General features: G+C 36.9%; 1 protein-coding gene and 1 long non-coding RNA gene across 2 annotated transcripts; both read left to right on the forward strand.

The window, feature by feature from the left end:
- The first annotated feature begins 2,906 nt into the window (after positions 1-2,906).
- On the forward strand, positions 2,907-6,525 carry LOC127442660 (uncharacterized). The gene is made up of 5 exons (XR_007897512.1): positions 2,907-3,052; positions 3,349-3,418; positions 3,696-5,076; positions 5,550-5,681; positions 5,819-6,525. It is a non-coding gene; the product is annotated as an uncharacterized LOC127442660 (long non-coding RNA).
- A 3,907-nt stretch (positions 6,526-10,432) lies between these two features.
- On the forward strand, positions 10,433-23,057 carry prtfdc1b (phosphoribosyl transferase domain containing 1b). The gene is made up of 9 exons (XM_051700852.1): positions 10,433-10,554; positions 10,748-10,854; positions 12,650-12,833; positions 14,874-14,939; positions 17,570-17,587; positions 18,993-19,075; positions 19,262-19,308; positions 19,605-19,681; positions 22,415-23,057. The coding sequence occupies exons 1-9, from the start codon at positions 10,507-10,509 to the stop codon at positions 22,460-22,462; spliced, it is 678 nt and encodes a 225-aa protein (XP_051556812.1). The 5' UTR covers positions 10,433-10,506; the 3' UTR covers positions 22,463-23,057.
- The last annotated feature ends 3,421 nt before the right edge of the window (positions 23,058-26,478 follow it).

Below are 26,478 nucleotides of genomic sequence, written 5' to 3' on the forward strand. Positions count from 1 at the left end.
CCATCATTAAGTATGGCTGCTGCGTTGCGAGCTCCGACACAACATGGTAGTGTTTTGTTTGTTTTGTTTACAATTCTTATGTTTTTTGTCTTAGATGTTGTCTGCCTTATTGTCTATGACAGACGAACACTTTTGGACATTGGTTCAGCAATTACACACCGTTTAAGCCCACACATGACTGTGTACACACATGACTGTGTGGCAACACATAGCTCCAATGCCATCATTAAGTATAGCTGCTGCGTTGCGAGCTCCGACACAACACAGCTCCAATGCTCCAAAACATAGCTCCAATGCCATCATTAAGTTTGCTGATGACACGACGGTGATAGGTCTGATCAATGACAATGATGAAACAGCCTACAGAGAGGAGGTGCACACTCTGACATACTGGTGTCAGGAGCACAACCTCTCCCTCAACGTCAGTAAGACAAAGGAGCTTGTGGTGGACTTCAGAAGAAAAGACAGAGAACACATTCCCATCACCATCAATGGAGCACCAGTGGAGAGAGTCAGCAGCTTCAAGTTCCTGGGTGTCCACATCACTGAGGAACTCACATGGTCCATCCACACTGAAGTCGTTGTGAAGAAGGCTCATCAGCACCTCTTCTTCCTGAGACGGCTGAGGAAGTTTGGAATGAACCACCACATCCTCACACGGTTCTACACCTGCACTGTAGGGAGCATCCTGACTGGCTGCATCTCCGCCTGGTATGGCAATAGCACAGCCCACAACCGCAAAGCACTGCAAAGGGTGGTGCGAACTGCCAGACACATCATCGGAGGTGAGCTTCCCTCCCTCCAGGACATATATACCAGGCGGTGTGTGAAAAAAGCTCGGAGGATCATCAGAGACTCCAGCCACCCGAGCCATGGGCTGTTCTCACTGCTACCATCAGGCAGGCGGTATCGCAGCATCAGGACCCGCACCAGCCGGCTTCATGATAGCTTCTTCCCCCAAGCAATCAGACTTTTGAACTCTTGATCTCCCACGATCAAAATACATCAGCACTGCACTTTATTACTCTTACTCTTATATCTCACACTGGACTGTCATAAATTATATTATTATTATATTATATTCTCTCTTAACAACTTACTATCAACCGACAGCCTGAATGTCAATACAGTACAATACAACCTACTGTACATTCTATATATACTATATTACTTTTTTATTGAATAATGTGTATCTATATTGTGTGTATTGTATACTGTACAGTGTATGTTATTATTTGTATATTGTGTTGTGTGTAATTATGTGTATATTAGACTTTAAATTGTGTTGCGTTAATCTGATGTTATTGTAAATTGGTATATGTCTTTATCACTGTCACGACTGCTATGTTGATCGGAACTGCACCCAAGAATTTCACACACCATTGCACTTGTGTATATGGCTGTGTGACAATAAAAGTGATTTGATTTGATGTCTTGCCAGGCCACATTTCAAGGTCCCAGCTTGGGTTCATCTTCACAACATCGTCTCTTCGTCTGCCTGTTGCCAACATCGTTACACAACCAAATGTTGTTAACATATACTGTATTTGAAAAAGTTGAACTTTTGCCACAACACACTCAAAGACTGCATTATAGAGGCACCATTATGACATCAAACATCCACCATTATTGCATCATTGAGGTCCCATTATAACATAGATTCAGCATTAAAGGTATGACATCATAGAGGCTCCATTATGACATTATAGGTCGAATTTAGATATAAGCACTGTCTGAGCAAAACTAGGGTGTTCTGGGTGGTTGCTATCCAATTTCCAAGGTTCTCTGTTTTTTTAATGCATTGCTATGGGGTTGCTAGGGTGTTCTGGGTGGTTGCTAGGTTGTTGGTTGTGACATTACAGAGATCCCGTTATGACAACATATTGTGAGGTCCAATTATGACATCATTAAGGCACTAATATGTAATTATAAAGAATATTATGAAATCAAAGACTGCATTTTGACATCATAGAGGCATTATGACACCACAAAGACTACTTTATGATGTCATAGATCCTCTGAAAAAAATATTACTGAGCTTGAAATCATCGTCAAGGGGACTGCTGATGTCAAGATTTATAGTGAAAAAGGAATTATATTTGGGTATGTTCTCACCCATAATCGATTGGATCTGTTCAGAAGACATTATATATGAAAATATTAATACAAAAAAAAAATATTCACATACTGTACATTCAACACATAAACAGTATAAAGACTATTTTAGTTATGTTGTGGCTTAATTCCTTTTTTTTTTTCTTTTTTTTTTTTTTTTTACGTTGTTGTGCCATCATCGTAGGATCAGTTAGAGCAGTTCTTAAGTTAACTTCTACATACCCTAACATATTCTCCAGCACCGCACCGCCACTCAAATATGTTGACATGGGTATAATCAGCTGTGATTATTTATGTCATTTTCTTGTACTTTTGATACTTAAGTACACTTAATATCAGTTACTTTAACACCTTTGCTTAAGAATTTTTTATGAGCTACAGTACTTTGAATTTTCCTTGAGTCATTTAAAGGTGTCTCTGCTTTTACTTAAGTAAATATGAGGATTTGGTTCTTGATACAATAATGCAATTCCCATGTATTGTAGGTCAGCATTAAAATTCAATGTATTGGTATTCATTGGTGTGTGTGTGTGTGTGTGTGTGTGTGTGTGTGTGTGTGTGTGTGTGTGTGTGTGTGTGTGTCCCTTTTTACTTTTTTTCATCTATCTACCTTGTAACTTCTGAAATATTGTTCATTATGTTCTTCTGTTAATGTTCAATAAACCAAAGCATGAAATACTTGCTGCCTACTTTTAAATTATATATGATCTTTTCAGACTCCTCCTCCCCAGGTGAGAGGTCAAAGTGAAACTAAGAAACCAGGAATTTATTTTGTGATGAGAGATCAAATAGAGGGGGAAAAAAACAATAGGCTTAACTATTGCAATTTGTGCTTCACTGAAACTTTGAATTGTTGTACCCATTAATAATTATATAATATTTTGTACTGTAGATGATAGTCAGTAATGAGGAAGTAAACATCAACAGCTCTAGACAGGTGAGTACTGAGCTGCTGCAAAACACAACACAGATCAAATTTCACTGGACAATATTAATAAGCCTTTAAACTAACAACAAACCAGTTACCAAATAACACTTTACACAGATACAGTGACTGAACAGCAGCACAAACAAATACTGAGACTTTTGCTGGTTTTATCTAAAGATAAGGAAAAATTTACTGAGTGCACCTTTAACTTTCAAAAACAGTATGTGTAGTTTGTAGTGTTGATTGTTGTGTAATAAAATACATATTTAAGAGAATCTAACAATACAATTTCTGACCAACCACAGTAACTATCAAGAAGATTCCAATTCTGAGTCAAACTCCACTGGACAGAAGCAGCTGGACAACATTTTTAAGGTAGGTGTGTTTTGTGTGTATACAGTATTATGTGTGTAACACGATCATGTTAATTTCTGTATATTTTCTATCAGTCCCTTCAGTATCTGTACATGCTGCTGTCTGGTGCTTCACTGCAGTTTGTGTTTAATATCAGCAGAACGTGTGATATAATCCAGTGATATTTATTCGTTTTCAGGCAGTAATGCAGAAATAAAATCAGTGTTGACTCTTGTCCTCTGATCCTTCAGTTCAGTCTCTCTGTTACTGAATGGATCTTCATTGTTTGAATCTTCAGTGATTTCAGAAGCTTGAGCACAAAATCATCTCTCTGATGAAGAAAGAGCTGAAGAGCTTCAAGAGACTACTGAGCCCAGATTCCCCAGCATGCTCTGAGAGAGAGGAGGAGGATGATGAAGGTCAGAGAAGAGTCAGAGAGGGGCTTCTGAAGATCACACTGGACGTCCTGAGGAAGATGAAGCAGACAGACCTTGCTAACACACTACACACTAGTAAGAGTCATGTGACTATTACATCACTTAAGGTTCAGAGGAAACAAACAGTGGGCATTATTCATCATGAAACACAATCAGAACAAATTTCTAAATTATGACATTTGTTGCGTTCAATTCAATGCAGCAATTTATGTACTAAAGGAAACATATTACATGTTAAATAATATTCAACAACATTTAATCATGAAGCCTTTTTTGTTCATCTCATGTTAATGTTCAGGGAGTTATCTTCCTTTATTTATTTGAGTTGTCTCATGGAATTTATGATTTTACATGGTGATCTGTAATTTGTATGTGTATAAATACTGAGTCCATAAATACTTGCCCCTTTATGTCTGAAAAAACACAACTCCAGACTAAATGATCAATTTAAGAGAATTAATGTAGGAATCTCACATCATGGAAGCTCAACACTTGTGAATGAGATCTTCACAGATCTGTACATCACAGAGGAAGGGAGTGGAGAGGTCAATATTCAACATGAGGTGAGACAGATTGAGACAACATCCAGTAGACCAGAGACACAGGAAACACCAATCAAATGTAAAGACATCTTTAAAGCCTTACCTGGACAAGACAAACCCATCAGAACTGTGCTGACTAAAGGAGTTGCTGGCATTGGAAAAACAGTCTCTGTGCAATAGTTCATTCTGGAATGGGCTCAAGGAAATCAAGGGGAATCTGCTTCCTTCTGCTCTGCTCTGGGTAACCTCTCGACCAGCAGCAGCCAATCAGATTCCTCCTGAGTGTGTTGACCAGACCACAGATGTACAAGGGTTCAATGACCCTCAGAAGAACGAGTATTTCAGGAAGAGAATAAATGATGAGAGTCTGGCCAATAGAATCATTACACACATGAAATCATCAAGAAGCCTGTACATCATGTGTCACATACCAGTCTTCTGTTGGATTTCAGCCACTGTCCTTAAGAGACTGTTGAATGAAGCAGAGCATGCAGAGATCCCCAAGACTGCTCACACACTTACTGATCTTTCAGACCAAACTGAAGACACATAAGTATGATGGGAAATGTGAGGTGGACCTTCAGCAGGCTAGAAAGAGTATTCTATCACTGGGAAAGCTGGAAAAAGGGAACCTGATCTTCTATGAGGAGGACCTGAGAGAGTGTGGCCATTACGAGGACATTTTTTAAGTTACAAACAGGTAATTACAAGGGTATTATGCTATAAATGTGGTTTATGAGGACATTTCTGGTGTCCCCATAATTCAAATCGCTTAAAGAACATACTAAACGATGTTTTATTGAAAATGTAAAAATGCAGAACGTTTTTTGTGAGGGTTAGGTTTAGGGATAGGGTTAGGGTTAGGGGATAGAATCTATAGTTTGTACAGTATAAAAATTATTATGTCTATGGAGAGTCCTCATAATGATAGCTGCACCAACATGTGTGTGTGTGTGTTTGTGTCATCTGATCTGAGGTGAGTTTTTAAATCCAACACCCAAAAAATTATTATCTGTGAATGGTTGAATGGTTATTCAGAATATTTAGCTTTTTTCTCTTTTTTTTAGCTGCACATTATTCACACACACATATCATTATGACATTTTACCTGCTACCTACTGTACATATGTGTTTGTTAGCTGTGGGTGTGAGGAGTTTTTCTTCTCTCTGCAGGCTGTGCAGCTGCAATATTGGAGAGAAAGGTTGTGCTGCTCTGGCTTCAGTTCTGAGATCAAACCCCTCACACCTGAAAGAACTCGATCTGAATTATAATAATCCAGGACATTCAGGAGTGAAGAAACTACAGTGAGTTATCTGATTTTCTTATAATTCTATTTTGAAATCACATTTATAAAACTTAAAGTCGTTAGACCAGATATCTGTCGATAATGACTGTGATGAGTGTATACTAATATCTGATCTTTCTCTCCACTGTTTAACAGTATCTAAATTAGCCTGTAATAATCATCTACAACAACTTCCTTTAGTCAGTAACAAGAGCTGTTTACTGTCTCTACTGAACGAACATCAGCACTGTCCCGTCTGTCAGAGTCGCAAACATTTATAGAAATGTCTGCATCGATGCACAAGCAGAAAAGTGAAATAGAGTTGCATTGTATGATTTTGTGCTGTGCTCTCTTTTACTGTGACAGTCATATGATGTTAGAGGACACACATATATTAATCTACAGTCGATCTTCATTATATATTATATCTTATATAATATATTTATATATCTTATATATTAATATTATAGATTAATATATTATGATATATTAATCTTCAGTCTAATCTACAGTCATGTACATTCAGTCATATTTAATTCAATAACTGTACATACCCCTACATTCTACCTTGCACATAATGTATATTACCACTTGCACATGTACATACGCCCTTCTGTGTTATATGTCCTATTTTATTTATTTATTTTTTTGTATTTATTTATTTATTTATTTTTTGTATGTCTGTTTATACTCTTACCTTGTTTTATATTCTGTGTTTCACTGTAATGTTCTGTGTGCACTTGCTTGTTTCACCTATCACCAAAAAAAAAATCCTTGTGTATGTGAGCACACTTGGCAATAAAGCTCATTCTGATTCTGATCTTTTAACAAAGAACAATCACTGATGTAAATTACTATGCATTTCACTGTGCAAAGAAATATGTATGAATTATTAATATGTTCAGATTTAATATATTAAAATTATTTTCTATTTATATGCAACAATATATGTCTTATTATTATTATTATTATTATTATTATTATTATTATTATTATTATTATTATTATTTTGTATTTCACATGGCCATACGAAATTGACTCTTTTGTTTCTACAAATGTAGTCTCATGTAGTCTACATGTCTCTGCTAAAATGTCTGGCAGCTTCTGAAAATCTGGTGTCATATTTAGATTGAGCAAAGTGTCAGTATTAGCAACAATCTCTTGGGTCTGTCTAAGATACGATTCTTCAAATATCAACAAATGTAATATTAAGCTGAAGAGTGTAGTTTCTACACCACTAGCATCATCAAATTGAATTGCAAAAATAATGACAGTTATTAAGGGGGTCATGATATGAAGAATCAAATTGTCCTTGATCTTTTGACATATAAGAGGTCACTGTACTATAAAAACATACTGTAAGTTTCAGAACTCAAAACTTCCTCCTCACTGCGAAAAGATTTTGTTGAAACAAAGCTGCCAAAATGACTCATTTTCTGCTTCCTCGACATTGTGATGTCACACTGTTGTAGACATTTGCATCTGACTGCCTCCACAACAACACATCAACGCCTGTAGCGGTGAGCAGTAAAATGGCAAGAAAAGAGCAGGTCAGTCAAAAGCATCGAGCCAATCATAACAGTGCGTGTTTACTGTCAAGTCTTAAAGGAGAAGTAACACCAAAGCAGAGCGTTTCTGACAGAGGGTCAGAATGAGGGTGGACAACGATAATGTATTGCAAATTTATGACTGTTTTTTGTTAAAAAAAAAAAAAAAACATTACTAATATTTTAAGTGAACCTCAAGGAACATTAAAATTGATTTAAAAAAATGCATGTCGCGACCCCATTAAGTACAACCACAATTCCAAAAAAAGTTGGGACAGTATGGAAAATGCTAATAAAATCAAAAAGGAGTGATTTGTAAATTATATTCACCCTTTGCTAAATTAAAAACTCTACAACTAAACATTATATGATGTTTTTCCTTGTGAATTTCATTGTTTTTTTTATGTACAGTAATTTCAAATCAGATGATTGCAACACTCCAAAAAAGTTGAGACAGGGCCAATTTAAGATTAATAACAAATTGACGAGTTGAAATAACAAGGCGATGTGAAACAGGAGATGTTAAACAGGAGAGGCAATTGTGTCATAGTACTGTATAAGGAGCCTCCAAAAATAGCCTAGTCCTTCAAGAGTAAGGATCATTCATGACTTGTCAATTTGCCAACACATACTTCAGCAAATAATCCAGCACTTTGAGAACAATGTTCCCCAAAGACAAATTGGAAGGATTTCGGGCATTTCACCCTCTACAGTGCCCAATATAGTTAAAAGTTTCAAGGAATTTGGTCAAATGTTGGTGCGTAAAGGGCAAGACGAAAACCATTTCTGAATGTGTGTGATCTCTGATCCCTCAGACGTCACTGTCTTAAATAACATCATTCATCTGTAATGAATATCATGAACATGGGCTTGGGATAACTTAAGTAAACCTTTGATAGTCAACAGCACTTGCCGTTGCATTTACTTTACAAAGCAGAAGCCCTACATCAACAGTGTCCAGAAGCGCCGCCGACGTCTCTGGGCTTGGTCTCATCTTAGATGGAAAGTAGAACAGTGGAAATGTGTTTTTAGGTCCTATGAGTCCACATTTCAAATAGTTTTTGAAAAACACAGCCGTCATGCTCTCTGGGCCAAAGAGGGAAAGGACCATCCACGCTGTTATCGGCATCAAGAACTCGCACATCTGTGAGGGCACCATGAATGCAGACATATATATACACATTTTGGAGCAGCATATACTGCCATCCAGCACCGTCTTTTCCAGGGAAGTCCTGGAATTTTCAGCAGGACAACTTCAATCCACATACTGGCCGAATAAGCAGAGAGTGTGGGTGCTAGATTGGCCTGCCTGCAGTCCTGACCTGTCTCCAACTGAGAGTGTGTGGTGCATTATGAAGCACACCATCCGGCAACGAAGATCCCTTACAATTGTGCAGCTAAAGACCTGCATAATGGATGAATGGGGGAAAATTCCACTTTCTAAACTTAACAAACTTGTGTCTTCAGTGCCTAAATGCTTAATAAGTGTTATTAGAAGAAATGGTGATGTTTCACAGTGGTAAACACTTGACTGTCCCAACTGTTTTGGAGCGTGTTGCATTCATCTGATTTGAAATTACTGTACATAAAAAAATTTAAAATAAACAATGAAATTCACAAGGTAAAACATCTTATAATGTTTAGTTGTAGTGCTTTCAATTTAGCAAAGGTTGGATATAATTTACAAATCACTCCTTTTTGTTTTTATTAGCATTTTTCATACTGTCCCAACTTTTTCAGAATTGGGGTTGTAGATAGGTATAGTTGTCCCACTTTAGTAGCTCATAATGTAAAATATCCTTAATCAGTTAAAATGCCAATCCATCAAGAATTTCATGCACATTTATAGTGGGCAATGGTACATTGCATTTCACCTCTACTCCTGGGACACCATATAGAAAGACTTAGCACCGCTAAGTTTTTCTGCTTTAGCCACAGTGTGGGGCAGCACTAATGCCCTTCCAACCTGCAGTCCTCATCCTCACATGATGTGCAAGGCAGCATTTCTTGCACTGTGATTGTGAAATCACTGATGTATCTATGGACAGTAAAGGGTCTCAATATGAATTATCACAGGGCCTCTTTGTTGTTGGCAGCCACATTCTTGAGGTTTTCAATCATGAAGTTTGCAATCCTACACAGGTCATCTCTTTGAAGAGAAACAGCCATGTATGAGAATGGAGTGATGTGTAGGCCTGAGATAAATTTGACCAGATATGAGACTTCTCTTCAAAGCTTCTCTGCTCTCAGTGTAGCACCTCCAAATTGAAGAGAATGTGGATTGACCTCTTTTAGCACCTTGCGGATGATGCATTCAGTGTCTCAAATATACACCAACGATGTGTACTTCAGAAAAAAAGACAGAACTATCAGACAAAGTAAGACGTCAGCACAAGAACTGTGACTCTCTGAATAATACTCGTGATCCTTACGCTCCTCAGCCTCTGTTCTCAACTACACAGAGATGCAATATTTCTCAAGGAAGGTTTATTTTTGAAAGTCAATCTCTGAATAGGTGACTTAAAATCTTATCTACAAAAAAAGAAAAAAGAAAAAATGCTTTTTTTGAATTTACCAAAATGACGGGGCAAAACAGGTCTAAGATGTAAGATGGGCCATACAGGACCCTCCAGGTAGCCAAACAGTTGGAGGGGTGGGTAGGGGTTTGGTAGCCAAATTGGGCCAGGCTCACGTTTGGGTTACGTTTTTTGTAATCATAAAACCTACAAGTCCTTCAATTAATAGCTCAAACCATGAAAAATAATTTTCTGTTAGGTACAAAGTAAGTAGGCCTATGTGAAGTTTTAAAGTGGACCTCATTCAGTGCATCTTATTTATGACAGAGCATTTGAAAGGAAACACCTCACAGTCCTGAAACACATGACACTGAATCACACCACACTGGAGATGATGTGTGATGTCGCGGAGCTTCAATGGGTCGATGCCAACGCCGAGACATCACGCATCATCTCCAGAGGATGCTGACCCAATCAAATTAGCAGACTGTGCTTCAGAGTGCATGGTAATATTTGGGAAACACATAAATATGGTTCATTTTAATAATAAATAAACAATATGTACATCGTCAATTTCATCTTTGACCCGAGTTTTAATCCGATTTCCCAGTTTCCCCAGTCTTGCTCACTTGCACCCACCCACATCCCAAAAATTAACCGGAACACCCACTCTGCTCACTTGGTGACGTCATGAAAAGCGTCGTCATCGCCCGCTTCCAATGCAGACGCTATTTGAGTCCAATCATTCAAGTTGTAGATCAGCAAGCCGTAAGACTCCAACATGGCAGGATCGCAACGCAAACAAACAGACACGAATAGAGGCATCGTGGTAAGACTCTTTCTCTGCGTCTGCAAACAAACTAACACGACCATAATCGCAACAAAACAAAACCTTTTGCCGATTTCACTTCACGGAAACTTTAAAAGTGGCCGTACTCCAGTAGTAGCACGATACTAATGCGACTGCAACTGCTGCATGTCAAAGAATGCATGTTTATGTATCTGTCTCATCTGTTTTATAGATCCAAGATGACTGGCCTGGGTACAGTTTAGACCAGTTCACCTATCCGGAACATTATTCAGGGGATCTGGAGTGCGTCTACATCCCACATGGAGTTATTATGGACAGGTACTGTAAGTCTTGTACTGTATGACTTCATTTAACCAGTTACTATGAAGTCATCAGAAGTGGCCCTAGGATGCAAAACTAAGACATGCAGCTTGATCTACACATGAACAATTGAAGAACTGAGGTCTGAGAGAGAGAAACTATGACTAGTATGTTAATTTGGATTTTGATTAATCCAAAAGCTTTCTGTTTAAATGAATATTCTGGGTTTTAAAGTTCAATCCACAACATTTGTGGCATAATGTTAAAATTATTTTAACAACTTTTCTTAAAAAAAAAAAAAAAAAAAAGAGCAAAAATCGAGGTTACGGTGAGGCACTTACAATGGAAGTGAATGGGGGCCGATCTGTAAATGTTAAAATACTCACTGTTTCAAAAGTATAGCCACAAGACTTAAACAATATGAGTGTTTACATGATTTTAGTGTGATTAAAATCACTTACTAACCGCATCTGTGTAAAGTTATATCAAATTTTACAACTACGCCAGCAAAAAACAACTGTTTCAACAACATTACAGCTTAAATAATACACAAGTTTAACAGGAAAAAAAATGTGTTTTTAAGCATCACATTTCTGCCTTCAAACCCCTCAAAAATTGGCCCCATTCACTTCTATTGTAAGTTCCTCACTGTAACCTCGATTTTTGCTCATTTTAAAGAAATGGAGGGACGAGTCGAACTTACGCATAATCCTTTCATCCACTAGAATGCGTACTGTAGCGTTTAGAATTTCTAGCACAACGTAGGGTTACATACAGTACTGTGCAAAAGTCTTACGCACATAAGATGTTTCACAAAAGCATTTGTCTTAAGATGGTTATTTATATCTTCAGCTTTAGTGTGTCAATAGGAAATATAAATGTTAGACTCCAAACATTACTTTTGCAAAATAGAAAAGATTAGAATAGAAGAACAGGGAGCCCTGCAACAGATGTCATGGCCCCCACAGAGCCCCCCATTGAACATCGTGTCAGTCTAAGATTACATAAAGAGACAGAAGCAATTGAGACAGCCTAAATAGATAGAAGAACTGTGGCGAATTCTTCAAGAAGCTTGGAACATCATATCTGCCAACAACCAAGAAAAACTGTGTCCAGGTGTACCTAGCAGAATTGGGGCTGTTTTGAAGGCAAAGGTGGTCACATCAAATATTGATTTAGCTTTTTTATGTTTACTGGACTTTGTATGATGTAAACTGATAAATGAAAACTATTTATGGCATTATTTCTGAAGAAATCCTCACTATCAAACAAGTGCCTAAAACTTTTGTAAGTTGCTTTGTATGAAAGCATCTGCTAAATGACTAAATGTAAATGCTTTTTTTATTTGCATTTGAGTCCTTTTGGATTTTGTGTAATATTCATCAAAACACTGCTTGTATTGCCATAATGTATTGCTACTGCACTGTTTTAAAGCTAATCACACAAGCAGTTATAAGAGTTTTAAAATCCTGGGGGATTTTCTATCAATTCATTTTTAAGTTCTACAGGGGCATTTGATTCCTTTGGTAAACATAATAGTCCTTTTGGGAACACTGCGTCCTCAAAATGTAGCTTTGTTTAGTGTTTGTTGGAATCCTATTAGAAATTTCCCATTAGGATCCATCAGGATTGTTTACAAATGATTATAGAATTTCCATTAGGATTCCTTTTGCATTTTTTCCAAATACGAGCTGTCTTTGTGAAGCATATAGACTTTGCTTTCATCGTTTTTCATTGTTAATGAACTGTCAGATCAAATATGACTAGTTTTGGATCAAAATGAACAATTACACGGTGTCATGGGGTTTTGTAGGACTGAGAGACTGGCGAGGAATATCATGGAAGATCTTGGTGATCATGACATCGTGGTGCTGTGTGTGCTGAAGGGAGGTTATCAGTTCTGTGCTGACCTTGTGGAGCGCATCAAAGTCCTGTGCCGGAACTCCAACAAGACTCTTCCTATGAGGGTGGACTTCATACGGCTCAAGAGCTACCTGGTGAGCGCTCCAGTGATAGTCTGTTCCTTTACTCTCTGTTGTGCTAATATGTATTTGAGTAGTGAGCCAGTTTAACAAGTTTTTAAGAACTGTTTAATAAACTGAAGCAGCATGATACTGGCTCAGATCATATGATGAATCACAAGTTTCAGTCATACAGACACAAATATTTTCTTTTTCAAATGGCACTTTGTTTATGATTATGCATGCTGTGACGGTCTTAATGAATTATGGTCATCATGCATGTAATGTGCTGTGTGAAGCCAGATGAATAAAACTGCACTCTAATTAGTAAACATGAAATCAAAATTGACCCTAAAATGTACACCTATTAATGCACATTCCTGGTCTTATTGTGCACAATTCATTAGTGTACATTATTCCACAGAAGAAGAAAAAATGTCTTCATAATATTTTAGTAAAATGTAATCACTTGCTCCACCTCTGAAACATGGCTGCACGGGTGATTGGTTAATGTTAACCAATGGCAAAATAGCTATTTAGGCATTGTTTTAGGCTAGTGTTGTACATAATCCAACCTTTCTAAAATCTTGCTAATAGTTAAAGGGATAGTTCATCCAAAAATGAAAATTCTCTCATCATTTACTCACCCTCATGCCATCAAAGATGTGTATGACTTTCTTTCTTCTGCAGAACACAAATGAAGATTTTTAGATGAATATCTCAGCTCTGTAGGTCCATACAATGCAAGTGAATGGTCTCCAGAACTTTAAAGGTCCATAAAAGCTGCATAAAAGTAATCCATACGACTCCAGTGGTTTAATCCATGTCTTCTGAAGTGATATGATAGGTGTGGGTGAGAAACGGATCAACATTTAAGTCCTTCTTTACTATAAATTGAACTTCCTGCTCAGTAGGTGGCGATATGCACTAAGAATATGAATCGCCAAAAACGAAACAAGAATGTGAAAGTGGAGATTTATAGTAATTTAAAAAAATGCTTAAAATTGATCTGTTTCTCACCTATACCTATCATATTTCTTCTGTAGACATGGATTAAACCACTGCAGTCTTATGGATTACTTTTATGCTGCTTTTTTTGGACCTGGCCACCATTCACTTGCATTGTGTAGATCTACAGAGCTGAGATATTCTTCTAAAAATCTTTGTGTTCAGCAGAAGAGAGTCATACACATCTTTGATGGCATGAGGGTGAGTAAATGGTGAGAGAATTTTCATTTTTGGGTGAAATATCCCGTAATTCAAAGGCAGTTAAACTTGATGTAATGCTAATGTAATAAATGTCATAGGAATTTAGAAAATAACTACGGATTTGAAAAAGACCCAGTCAAAAAGCCAGTCAGGCCCCATTCTAGTGTGGAACACCCACTTTTCACAATTCAGTCAATGCCCGGTGGATAAAAAAAAAAGTTATAATTTTTTTTTTTTCTCTGAATATTCAGTTTCACTTGGAACTAAATCATATTATGGAAGTTAAATAAGTTTAAGCTGTATGAAGTGTGCAGCTCAGTGTTTTATTCACAGTTCATAGACTGTTGCCGATGTGTTGACTTCAGTGCATGTTTTAGTCAACAGAGGGCATCATAACTTTTTATTTGTCATATTCAGCTCTTCTCTCAGGCTTTGAACTTGTGGGGTCAGTTGATTTCCCATATCAGCTTTAAGAGGAAATAATATAGACAGTTGGAGGAGAGGTAACTGTTCTTTCAACATTTCAAAGCATCAATTTGGTTGTTAAAGCCTGGCTGCTCTAGAGGAACTTTCATTTAATTGACTCTAAATCACTTTGTCTGGAAACCATCCACTGAATAAGTGAATACTGTAACTGCCAGGCTTGACTCGTATAAATCACGTGATAAAATTAGATAAGTCTTTTTCTAGACTACACATTGCTCCCGGTAAAAATATGATGCGTGGTGTTTTTCTTCCTTGTGTATCATTGGCTTCCTTTCTTCCTTGTTCCAGTTCGTTTTCTGCAATAGGACATGCTTGATGAGGCTTTGAAGTAATGACTTTTTCTTGTGTTATTTGACTCGTTTCATTTTGATATGAAACCAGAATGACCAGTCAACTCAAGATCTCCATATAGACGGAGCAGAGAACCTGTCTTTGCTGAGTGGAAAGGTAAAATGATTCTCAACCATCTTATAGGTGAATCTTTTGAAACTTGCCAAGAACATGCCTGGGTCGTATTTCGCCGCATATTTAAAAATGCATTTTATTTTGCACTGGGCAAATTAAGCCAAAGACATTTAAGCATTTCGTTACTGGAATGCAAAAAGAAATAATGACTATGGTGTAAATGATAAAAATATTTACATATCATGGTACTAGTTGTTGTACTACCTGTAATTTAAGCTAATTTAAATAAAAAAACAAAGCACTGATTTTTGGTATTTTTGGTTTTAAGAATACTGTATTATTGTAAGGAGAGTCTAGTGAGACTAACCATTAAGAACAATAAAAAAACAATATCTCAAAAGTTAACAATCTTGACACATTGTGGTAATAAAAATGAATCTAAAATATAATTCAATGCATGGTTATATGGCTGTAAGAAAATAAAGATGTCACATTTGTGGTTATTTAATGATTTATTTTTATACACAATTTTCAATCATATTTAATCAAACTACACAATGATGACTCAAGACTTTATAGATATTACAGTTTCATTTTTTTATTTTTTGTTAATGCATAATTTTCTGTAAAGCTGCTGTGAAACGATGTGTGTTGTGAAAAGCGCTATACAAATAAAAATGACTTGATTTGACTTGGTTCCTGTAGCTCAATTGTCAGAGCATGTTGCTTGCAGTGCCAGGATGATGAGTTTGATTCCCAGGGAACACACAAAACTGATAAAATGGATACCCTATATGCACTGGAAGTCGCTTTGGATAAAAGCATCTGCCAAATGCATACATGTCAAATGTAAAAAATCAAGTTGACTTAGGTCTGTTTCTGTGGAGCACAATGTTTCACTAGAAAGTTCTAGCAAAAAAAAAGTTCACTGAAAAGACTTGCAAAAGACACAGACATTTGCACACACATACTCTGTGAAGCTTTCTTCATGGACGTTATTATACTACACAGCCAAAGAGTTGAGCATTTAGCATGTGTGTGTTTGAGCCTTATAATATATTACAGTACCACATGCTTGTCTGTGAAGCTTTCAGTGTGTATTGTGTGTTTGTCTGCTGGTGTGATAGACATGACTGAGAGGTTTTGTAGTTTAAAGGTTTATGATGGCTAATTCATCAGTAAGAGGATTCATGTGCTCAATTGCTCAGGTAATTGGATTTCCATGTGGAGCTCAGCAGTGTATGCATGCATGTGTGTGTGTTTGTATGTGTGTGTGTTAGATCTCCAGTATCTCAAACTTTGTTTTATGTCTTTTAGTGTTCAAGTCATATAAACACAATAGATCTTTTGTATTTTTTTCCAATGAATAGGAAGCATATTTAATCATCTAAAATTCTTTTCTTATCTCTTTGTGATTTGGGGGTTAAAAGGACCCAGATGTGTTCTTCAGGTTTTCTGAAATTCCACCTTATAGCATAAACACTCCTAATATTGTGCAGCACAGTTGGTGCCTTAAAGTAATAGCTCACCCAAAAATGAAAATTCTCACATCATTTACTCCCCCTCATGCCATCCCAGATGTGTATGACTTTCTTTCTTCTGCAGAACACAAATTAAGATTTTTAAAAGAATATCTCAGTCCTGTAGATCCTCACAATTCAAGTGAATGGTGACCAGAACTTTGAAGCCCCAAAAAGCACATAAAGGCAGCAAATTAATAAAATTAATACGACTCCAGTGGTTAAATCCATATTTTCAGAAGTGATATGATAGGTGTGGGTGAGAAACAGATCAATATTTAAGTCCTTTTTTTACTCTAAATCTCGACTTTTACTTTCACATCTGAAAGTCACATGATCTGTTTCTAACCCACACCTGTCATATCACTTTTAAAGATATGGATTTAACCACTGGAGACTTATTGGTTACTTTTATAATGCCTTTATGTGATTTTTGGAGCTTCAAAGTTCTGGTCACCATTCACTTGAATTGTATGGACCTACAGAGCTGAAATATTATTCTAAAAAATCTTCATTTGTGTTCAGCAGAAGAAAGTAGGTCATACATATCTGGGATGGCATGAGGGTGAGTAAATGATGACAGAATTTTTATTTTTGGGTGAACTATCCCTTTAAAGGAATATTCCAGTTTCAAAACAAGTTAAGTTCAATCGACAGCATTTGTGGCATAATGTTGATTACCACAAATTATTTTAACTCATCTCTCCTTTTCTTTAAAAAAAAAAAAAAAGCATTAATCTGGGTTACAGTGAGGCACATACAATGGAAGTGAATGGAGGCCAATCTGTAAACATTAAAATACTCACTGTTTCAAAAGTATAGCCACAAGACATAAACAATATGAGTGTTTACATGATTTTAGTGTGATAAAATCTCTTACTAACCTTTTCTGTGTAAAGTTATATACAATTTTACAGCTTTGTTGCTATGACGACTGTAACCCAGATTTTTGCGTATTTTTAAAGAAAAGGAGGGACGAGTCGACATTAGTTTTTGTGTTAATCAACATTATGCCACAAATGCTGTCGATTGAGCTTAAGTTGTAATGAACCCAGAATATTCCTTTAATTCTGATTGTGAATGTGGATGTTCTGATGTCCAGTTTTCAGTGCAGTCACTCATCTCCTATGTGTCTCTTTACATGTACTGAAGAACGTCCTGATTGTGGAGGTAAGTCTTCTGTCATATGAGCTCTGGATATAAACTCATACCTCTCTGTACTTTAATATCCTTTCTTCAAATACATAGTCAAGTCATTTCAGATGCCTTATGGCAGATTTCTCTTCCTACTTCCTCATTCTTTCACTAAGATTGAACATTTCAGAGGTCAGTCAAGCTTGAACCATTTTGTGTTCTCATTTATCCCAACAACAAACAAAACGGCTTCATTCAGTGTTCCGAGTGATTTAGCAAACAGACATTTGTTTTTAGACCTAATTGGCATTTTGGAAAACGTTCAATCAAGACATCACATTTGATTTTTATTTTTTTTTTCATTCAGATACAGATCATGAACCAAGTAAACATGAACCTTTTTGTAAATGTTGTTTGTGTACAGTTAAAAGGGATCTATCGTAAAGTATTTGCTTTAGTATGTGTAACATGATGCTTTATCCAGACATGTACATTACACACACCAAAAAAAAACAACATTTTAGCCTCTTTTTTTTTTTTAATGTACGCAGTTTAATTTCATAACAAAATTCCATCGTATTGAATTTTTTACTTTTAACTACTTTATTAAATTGCTAATTTTGTTAAAGATTACTGCAATTAATTCAATGGGATTTTTTTAATGGAATTAAAATGCGTAAATCTTAAAATTGTGTGTGTGTGTGTGTGTGTGTATATATATATATATATCCAAAATATGTCATCCAGATTTTTTTAAATATTATATTATATAATTTAATATTATATTATTATGTTGGCTTGACCAAATTTTCTGACTGTAACTTTTATCCTTGAGCTTTCGAACTACATTCACCAAACTCGGCACAGACCTTTAGGCTGTTCTGACTCGAGTTGCTATGACTTTTCCCCCTGATCAGAATTATAGCTTTCACACAGGTGAAAATCGGTCTGCGAAAATCCACAAAATCCCATAGATTTATATTGATGGAATGTTCAAATGTACTTATATAATTCATTCAAAAATTCAAATGTAAACAAGGCTGCTTTAGTCTGCTTTAACTCTCTCTCTCTCTCTCTCTCTCTTGCCTTGTTTTTTCTTTCTCTTTCACTTTTTCTATCTGTCTGTCTGGTCTATCTATATATATATCTATCTGTCTTGTTTTTTGTTTTTTTTAGTGTTGGTGTCTTGACCAACTTTGCCCATCTAGTTATATTGTATACAGTACGTATCAGTCAGTACCAAGTTGTTGGACATACTTGGCTGAATGTATTATTCTTATGATGTCAGATAACAAGCATTCAAAATGCTGTATGATCTTCTAGTGTCTTTGTGCCTCTGAGATGATTTCATGTAATGTCAAGACTTCCTAAGTTCTTTTGCTTCTTAATTTGACTGTGTCAGCCCGTATTTGCTTTCATCTCAGTGTCTTCTTTCCCACAGGCCATCGTGGACACTGGGAAAACCATGAAGACTCTGCTGAATCATGTTGATGCCTTCAGGCCCAAGATGATTAAAGTAGCTAGGTAAGCCTGCAGACTGAAGCTTAACTCCATAACAGAAGACTATTACAGTACTACATGACTGAGCCATGGTCTTGTGTAGTCACCTTCTTTAATCAGTCAATACAATAGGACTGTGCGTGTGTAATCATGTATTTAAGTGTTGATGTGAGAATATTCTTAAAGGACTTTTTTTTGTGTCTGTTACAGTTTGCTGGTGAAACGGGTGCCCAGTGGGACTGGTTATTTGCCAGACTGTACGTGGTGGTTGTTTAGAGCAATGCTTTTCATATTATTTGTAATTAAGTGACAATATACCTATATATATATATATTCAATAATTAGAAAAATCAATACATCAAAAACTACTGCTATAATATTTAGCAGATATAAACACTACCAGGGAGTCAAGAAGTCTGGTCCTCACAATAAAAGCTTAATATTAAAGGTGCAAGTATTTCAACAAAGAAAAAATCACACACATCACCTTTAATCACACATTGATATTTCTCTTTCAATACATAACTTTATAATAATGTAATCTCTGTTCCAGATGTTGGATTTGAGATCCCCAATCGTTTTGTGGTCGGCTATGCCTTGGATTACAACGAATACTTCCGAGATCTCAGTGTAAGTGCACTTTTATCATCATTTGGCAACATTTCAACCGTTCATTCTCACATTAAAGGAATGTTCCGGGTTCAAAACAAGTTAAGCTCAGTCAACAGCATTTGTGGCATAAGATTGATTATCACAAAAAATAATTTTTACTCATCCCTCCTTTTCTTTAAAAAGCAAAAAACAAACAAAAAAAAGCAAAAATCAAGGTTGGCAATGAGGTTGGCAACAAAGTTGTAAAATTGGATATAACTTTGCACAGAAATGGTTAGTAAGTGATTTTATCACACTAAAATCATGTTACCATGCCTATTGTTTACATGTTGTGGATATACTTTTGAAACTGAGTATTTTATAGTTAACGGATTGACTCCATTCACTTCCATTGTATGCAGTATTGTGTGTAATTGGTTTACAAAGTAATTAGTTACTGTAATATAATTACTTTTAGACACAAAATGTAGTGTAACGTATTACATTTTAAATTCTTGTAATCAGATTACAGTTACTGACTTTCAATGAAAGTAGTTACTTTTAAGTACATTACTTGGGTTTCACATATTTCTACAAAACTGTATTTGTGTAATACAATTAAAACATGAATCCATATGTTTATATGTACGTCTGTTTGCATTTCTGTGACGGTTCAAGGGTTTGCGACAGTGAACAAGGAGAAATAATAGATGATAAAGTTCAGATAGTATATTGCATATATTTTTATTTTTAACACCTGCCACATTTGTAATAAAAATGTATAATAAATGATTTAAAACTAAAATTGTCAAAATACCATAGTTACTGTTACAGTGCTGAATAGTATGTCGGGGCTGTCCAGCTGTTTGAGAGGTTTGACTTCCTCGATAGCGCTTTAAACTAGAAATTTTCAGAATTCAAATGGGTCTAAGTTTAGAAGTCTGCGCCACAATATTAAGGTAAGCCTTGTGATCATTAAGGGAAGCCGCCGCGATATGAAGTGATCAGCTCTGCAATATCCCATCTCTGGAGCGCTGTTTGCAAAGGAAGCCCGGTTGAAGCGTGTGCTCCAGAATTACACTAGTCTAGAATAGTGCAGAGCGCATCACTTGCATGAGCTCCTGTGATGTCTCGCGCCACACTTACGTGAAAACCAGGCTTCAGCTGTACAGTGCAAATGCGCTTAAAGCGTATATCAAGTGACGGACGCCAGTTTCAGCAGCCCGATAGCGCAAAATTTAGTTGCATATGCTTTACTTGAATCGATCAATATTGAGATGCATCGGAAATTCGATATTTTTACCCACCCCAATTTTGAATTTGCTGAGCAGAAAAACATTTTCTAAAACATTTTTTGTGACAAGTGTTTTAGAAAGTAACTTAAAAGCAAATTAGTAATGTGATTACTTTTTCAATGAAGTAATTAGTAAAGTAAACTGAACACTTTTCGAGAAGTAGTTAGTAATTTGTAGTGGATTACTTTTTTTGAAGTAACTTACCCAACTCTGATTGTAAGTGCCTCACTGTAACCCAGATTTTTTTTTTTTTTTTAAAGAAAAGTCAAGATCAATTTCTTTAATCAACATCATGCCACAAATGCTGTCGATTAAACTTAACTTGTATTAAACCCGGAAATAAAAACGGACTTGTTGATATGAGTAATGTTAATGCCATTGTAATATACTGAGTGTCAATTTATCTAAATGTTGGGTGACACCTCTGTCAGAAAGCTTTTTAAAACTTACTGTGAGAATTTCCCCAGAGGAAGAACTCCACCCATGTGTCTGCATTCTTTCATTAACACTGTTGAATATCCCAGAGTTTGAAAGTGACAACTGCTGTTAGCTCAGCGTATCAATGCTAACGTTCTGCAGCGAAATATGCCAAACTTCCCTCAACAAGAAATTCCCTCATTAATGATTGTATGTTAGCAAGAACTGCAATGATATATTACTGAAGCAAAGCCTGTAATATCTACAATGAACTGACAGACAGCATTAACACTGTGAGAATTAGGAAGGAAAGTCTCTCTGCAGCAGCACAGTTGTCCATTTGTCTCCATTTGGAGTGCCGGTTGCTAGGGCTAAGTGAGCCATCGTGAAAAATGACACCCACTTCAGAGAGCGCCCCAGGCTGTTCAACTCAATTATCCAGCAATCTAGTATCTATCTTTCACATGCATTCATCATGGACAGTGTGATATCTGCATCGAGTAGAATTTCTGGCCTTTTTCAGATTTGCCATGTATTCCTCTCTGGTACGGCTCAATTTATGGATGATCTATTTTTTTTGGCATGTTTCAAACCTACCAAGAAAACCTGAGTTGGTTGGCATTTTCTCAAATTAGCTGGTTTTGGGTTAATCATATTCACAGTCATGTGAAACTGAAAGCTCTTTTCCAAGAATGGAATCCATATGCATTTAGAAATTGTGATCAGATACAGTGGCCGCAAAATGTATTTGGACACTTTCTGGTTCTCAAACGTTTGTGGAACATGTCCATAGTTAATATGATGAACTACACCTGAATGTGCGGAACTGACACGAAATTCATCTTGAGACCAGTTGGTTAAAAGTCATTGAAAAACGGCTCAGAAAATTGACATTAGTTCTGAGAAAAGCTCTAGCATCATTTGTTTTCATATGCCACTTGGTTTGATATTTTGTATTGATTGAAATGAAGTACATTAAGCGTGATTGTGTTGTAGCTGCGGTTCCACTGAATGCTTCGCAATTATTTTTTTCTCTCTCTTTCTGTCTCTTCTCTCTTAGCACATCTGTGTGATCAGTAATAAAGGGAAACAGAAATATAAGGTCTGATAAAGATGATCTTTTATCTCACTCCCTTACATCAATATCTGAATGTTGACTCAGGAGGATGGAAGTCGTCAGTGGATCACACGTAATGCGAGGTGTTATCAAACACTTTATCAAAGAAGATCTGTTGATCTCCTTTATCCCTTTGTCACAGTCTAGCCTCAATATGACTAAGAGGCTCTTCATAAAGGGTGCATTAACAAGGCAATTCCATGCAAAATGTAACCATTTTTAACTGTTGGAATTCATCCATTCATGGAAAGTTGTTTACTTACACTTTACGCACAAATTATGCTACGCATTTAAAAGAGTAGTTCAAATTCTGTCATTATTTACACTCCTGTCATTCCAAGAACACTTGGAATAATGTAGACAAGCCATATGGACTGTTTTTATGGTGCCTTTTTTGGTGTGATGCATACAACTTTAAAACGGAATTTAGAACTATTTCTTTAAAAACTTTTAATACACTAACTATGGACTAGCAGTACTACTCCTGGCACCATTTTTTTAATTCATGTTTACGTTTATGAACATTTGTATACATTTTGTAATATTTCCATGTATTGTAACAACATTAAAACGTTATGCATTCGTATTCATTGTCTTGAACTTCACTTTTCACTGTATGTTCTGAACAATAGAGATGAAAGCATGCCTGTATGGTCATGGACTATACAACATGGTATTGTTACATGGCGCAGTGATCATACTTCAATGAGACAACTCAAACATGCCACACACCTGTGCACACACAGTGGGATGAAGTGGAACAGAGCTTGTCTGGGTGTGGGTTATGTAACAGCCTCTATTGCTCATTGTCTCATCTGCCCAGCCTCTATTGGTTGTCTGACCAAATCATGCGGTGTGTTTCTGTCAGATACAATGTCAAGCCTCTGTGAAGTTGCATCCGGTGTGTCTGCTGTGAAATCACTCTAAAATGTGTGTGACTGGTATTAAAGTACAGGGATGCAAACTACTCACCTTTCAGCTAAGGTCACCTTTTATGAAGCTAATTTTAACAATGTATAAACCTTTCAAGACAGACCTTCAGGAGTTCTGTATGTAAAGGGGTGATATAGGAAGTCAGTATAAATTGCAGCTTTATTTTAAAAAATTTAATTCCAGGGGAGAACTACATTACCCATAGTCCTGAAGAGCAATAAACCCATCAGATAAGTCATCATTATTATGAAAACTGGATTAGCACCAAAACAGCTTTTCTATAGATAAAATCAGTCTGTGCTTACCAAAATTCAAAACACTGCCCCCAGTGTCCATAGTGGTAAGTGTTGTTGGGCGTGTGAGCTCCATTTTTCGGGTGTAATGTCTATTGAGGGGCACCAAATGTTAGTTGCGAAGCAAATTGTTTTCAGCTGTACAATGCATATTTTATTAACTGATTCTCCCCAACCTAAAGCTAGCTACCAGTGGAGTAAAAATGTAATGTTAGAGTGGAAAATGCAACCTCCAAATTGCTCTCTTTGCTGATTATGTGAACGCGATTACTTCCTGGTTTCAATGCTGGATCAAACCCGGGTGCCGCACGCTGCTGACATAATGCGCTTCTGCTTGCGCCACAAGAGAAGGAAAACACACTTGAGCCGATGCAAAAATGTCTTATATGAGATGGCACTTGTCAGTGAGTCGATATATTATGTGTCCGATCCTAGGGTATTGAAACTCTCAGAAACAATATGTCGACTTCCACTGTGATTATGTTGCCCAAGAAACATTGCGAATTACATAATCTAATCAGTTTACCTCCACTCTAAAACTATCTATATACACTGATGAGCCTAATGTGCTGTTGGTCCTGTGCGTGCCAACAAAACAGCACCAACTCGCCAAGGCGTGGACTCTAAAAGACCTCTGAAGTTGTCCTGTGGTATCTGGCACCAAGGCATTAACAGCAGATCCTTCAAGTCTTGTAAGTTGCAAGGTGGAGCCGCCATTGATCGGACTTGTTGGTCCAGCACATCCCACAGATGCTCAATCAGATCAAGATCTGGGGAATTTGGAGGCAAGGGCAACACCTTGAACTCTTCATCATGATCCTCAAACCATTCCTGAACAATGTGTGCAGTGTGGCAGGACGCATTATCCTGCTGAAAGAGGTCACTGACATTAGGGAATACCATTGACATGAAGGAGTGTACCTGATCTGCAACGGTAGGTGGCATGTGTCAAATTGATGTCTACATGAATGGCTGGACCCAGGGTTTCCCAGCAGAACATTGCCCAGGGCATCACACTGCCTCCATCGGCTTGTCGTCTTCCCACAGTGCATCCTGGTGCCATCACTTTCCCAGGTAAACAGCGCACACGTACACGGTCGTCCACGTGATGTAACAGAAAACGGGACTCATCAGACCAGCCAACCTTCTTCCACTGTTCTCAGGCACAGTTCCGATGCTCGCGTGCCCATTGTAGGTACTTTCGATGGTGGACAGCATGTCATCATGGGCTCTGTGACCGTGAGATGCACTGTGTGTTGTGACACATTCCTCCCGTAACCATCATTAAAAATGTCTGTTACTTGTGCCACATTAGACCTTCTGTCGGTTCGGACCAAACAGGATAGCCTTCGTTGCCCTTGCGCATCGATGAGTCTTGGGCGCCCAACACCCTGTCACCGGTTTGTGGTTTGACCTTCCTCGGACCACTGTCGGTAGGCACTCACCACTGCTGACCAGGAGCACCCCACAAGCCTTGCCGTTTCAGAGATGCTCTGACCCAGTTGTCTGAACATAACAATTTGGCCCTTGTCATAGTCACTCAGGTCTTTACTCCTGCCCATTTCTCCTGCATTCAACATGTTGATTACAAGAACTGATTGTTCACATACCATTTAATCTACTTAGACCTTGACGTGTCCTTGTTAGGAGATTATCAACTTTATTCATTTCACCTGTGAGTGGACATAATTTTTTGGCTCAACACTGTAGTTGTATATATTTGAATATTTTAATATAAACTAGTATTTTATTTGGGTAATAAATGATTGATGTCAATAATATAATTTATAGCAATATTGTACTGTCGTTTTTGATTCCATTAAATCTTTCATAACGCTTCATGAGATTATGTCTTAGATTCATGACTTAGATTCAACACTTTATTGAAGTTTTTATTATTATTATTATTATTATTATTATTATTATTATACCTTTTGAAAAACCAAGGCCACTGAAAAAGGGTTGAGCTCTGTTCATTGGTATTTCAATAAATACCAGAAACAGGTCAGTAATCAGCAGTTGAACATACAACTGGTGACCACAGTAGGGGGGAAAAAAGGAAATATGCAACAATATATTAATCATCATGAGAAATAAAGTAACTCTTTGCTTAGCTTCAATCATTCCTGGGATGCTGTCATACACGTCCTGACCTACATAAGATTCTTCAATAGCGAGGGACAAAGAAGGTGCATGTTTACTTCCCTTGTTTCACTTGTTTAGCTGTGTGTTTGGAATTATTACCACAATGGAATTTAGAAACATCATAAATAAACAATCTTTGCAACAGAGTCAACATGGTCTCATTAAATGGCTTGATATATATTGGCCATTAAACAACACTCAAGAGCAATCATAAAATCTAATGACTCCCACAGACTGCACATGGCATTATATAAATCCTTGAGTGTTTAACAGTTGGCAACAGACTTTGTGAGGTGAAGGCGTCTTTTGGCTTTAAAAGGTAAAAAAAAAAAAAAATAAGTCAACAATGACTCAGGGCTCCAGTTTTGTGCTCCTTTTATCAGCTTATGTATTAGTTTTGCTTTGTCTTATGATACAAGTGATTTGAGTGATATCACTATTACAATGGCTCTCACTGAGGTGTGTAAACAAGCCCCTTATCATAAGTATTAAACTGGTGTATAACTCATCCTGCATTGTTTGTGCTACAGACATAAAGGATACTTCGAATTGTGTGACTTAACAAGGAGAGGTGCTATTAAGTTTCAAGTTCGCCTGGTGAATAACAAAATCATAATTTAATAAATATACTGTACC

The sequence above is a fragment of the Myxocyprinus asiaticus genome, chromosome 6 (assembly GCF_019703515.2).
Source record: "Myxocyprinus asiaticus isolate MX2 ecotype Aquarium Trade chromosome 6, UBuf_Myxa_2, whole genome shotgun sequence".
Taxonomy (NCBI): Eukaryota; Metazoa; Chordata; class Actinopteri; order Cypriniformes; family Catostomidae; genus Myxocyprinus; species Myxocyprinus asiaticus.

Coding starts and splice junctions, on each gene's coding strand:
- prtfdc1b (XM_051700852.1), top strand. CDS start 10,507: ATGGCAGGATCGCAACGCAAACAAACAGACACGAATAGAGGCATCGTG. Junction 12,834..14,873: donor TACGGCTCAAGAGCTACCTG/GTGAGCGCTCCA, acceptor ATATGAAACCAG/AATGACCAGTCAACTCAAGA. Junction 19,682..22,414: donor AATACTTCCGAGATCTCAGT/GTAAGTGCACTT, acceptor CTTCTCTCTTAG/CACATCTGTGTGATCAGTAA.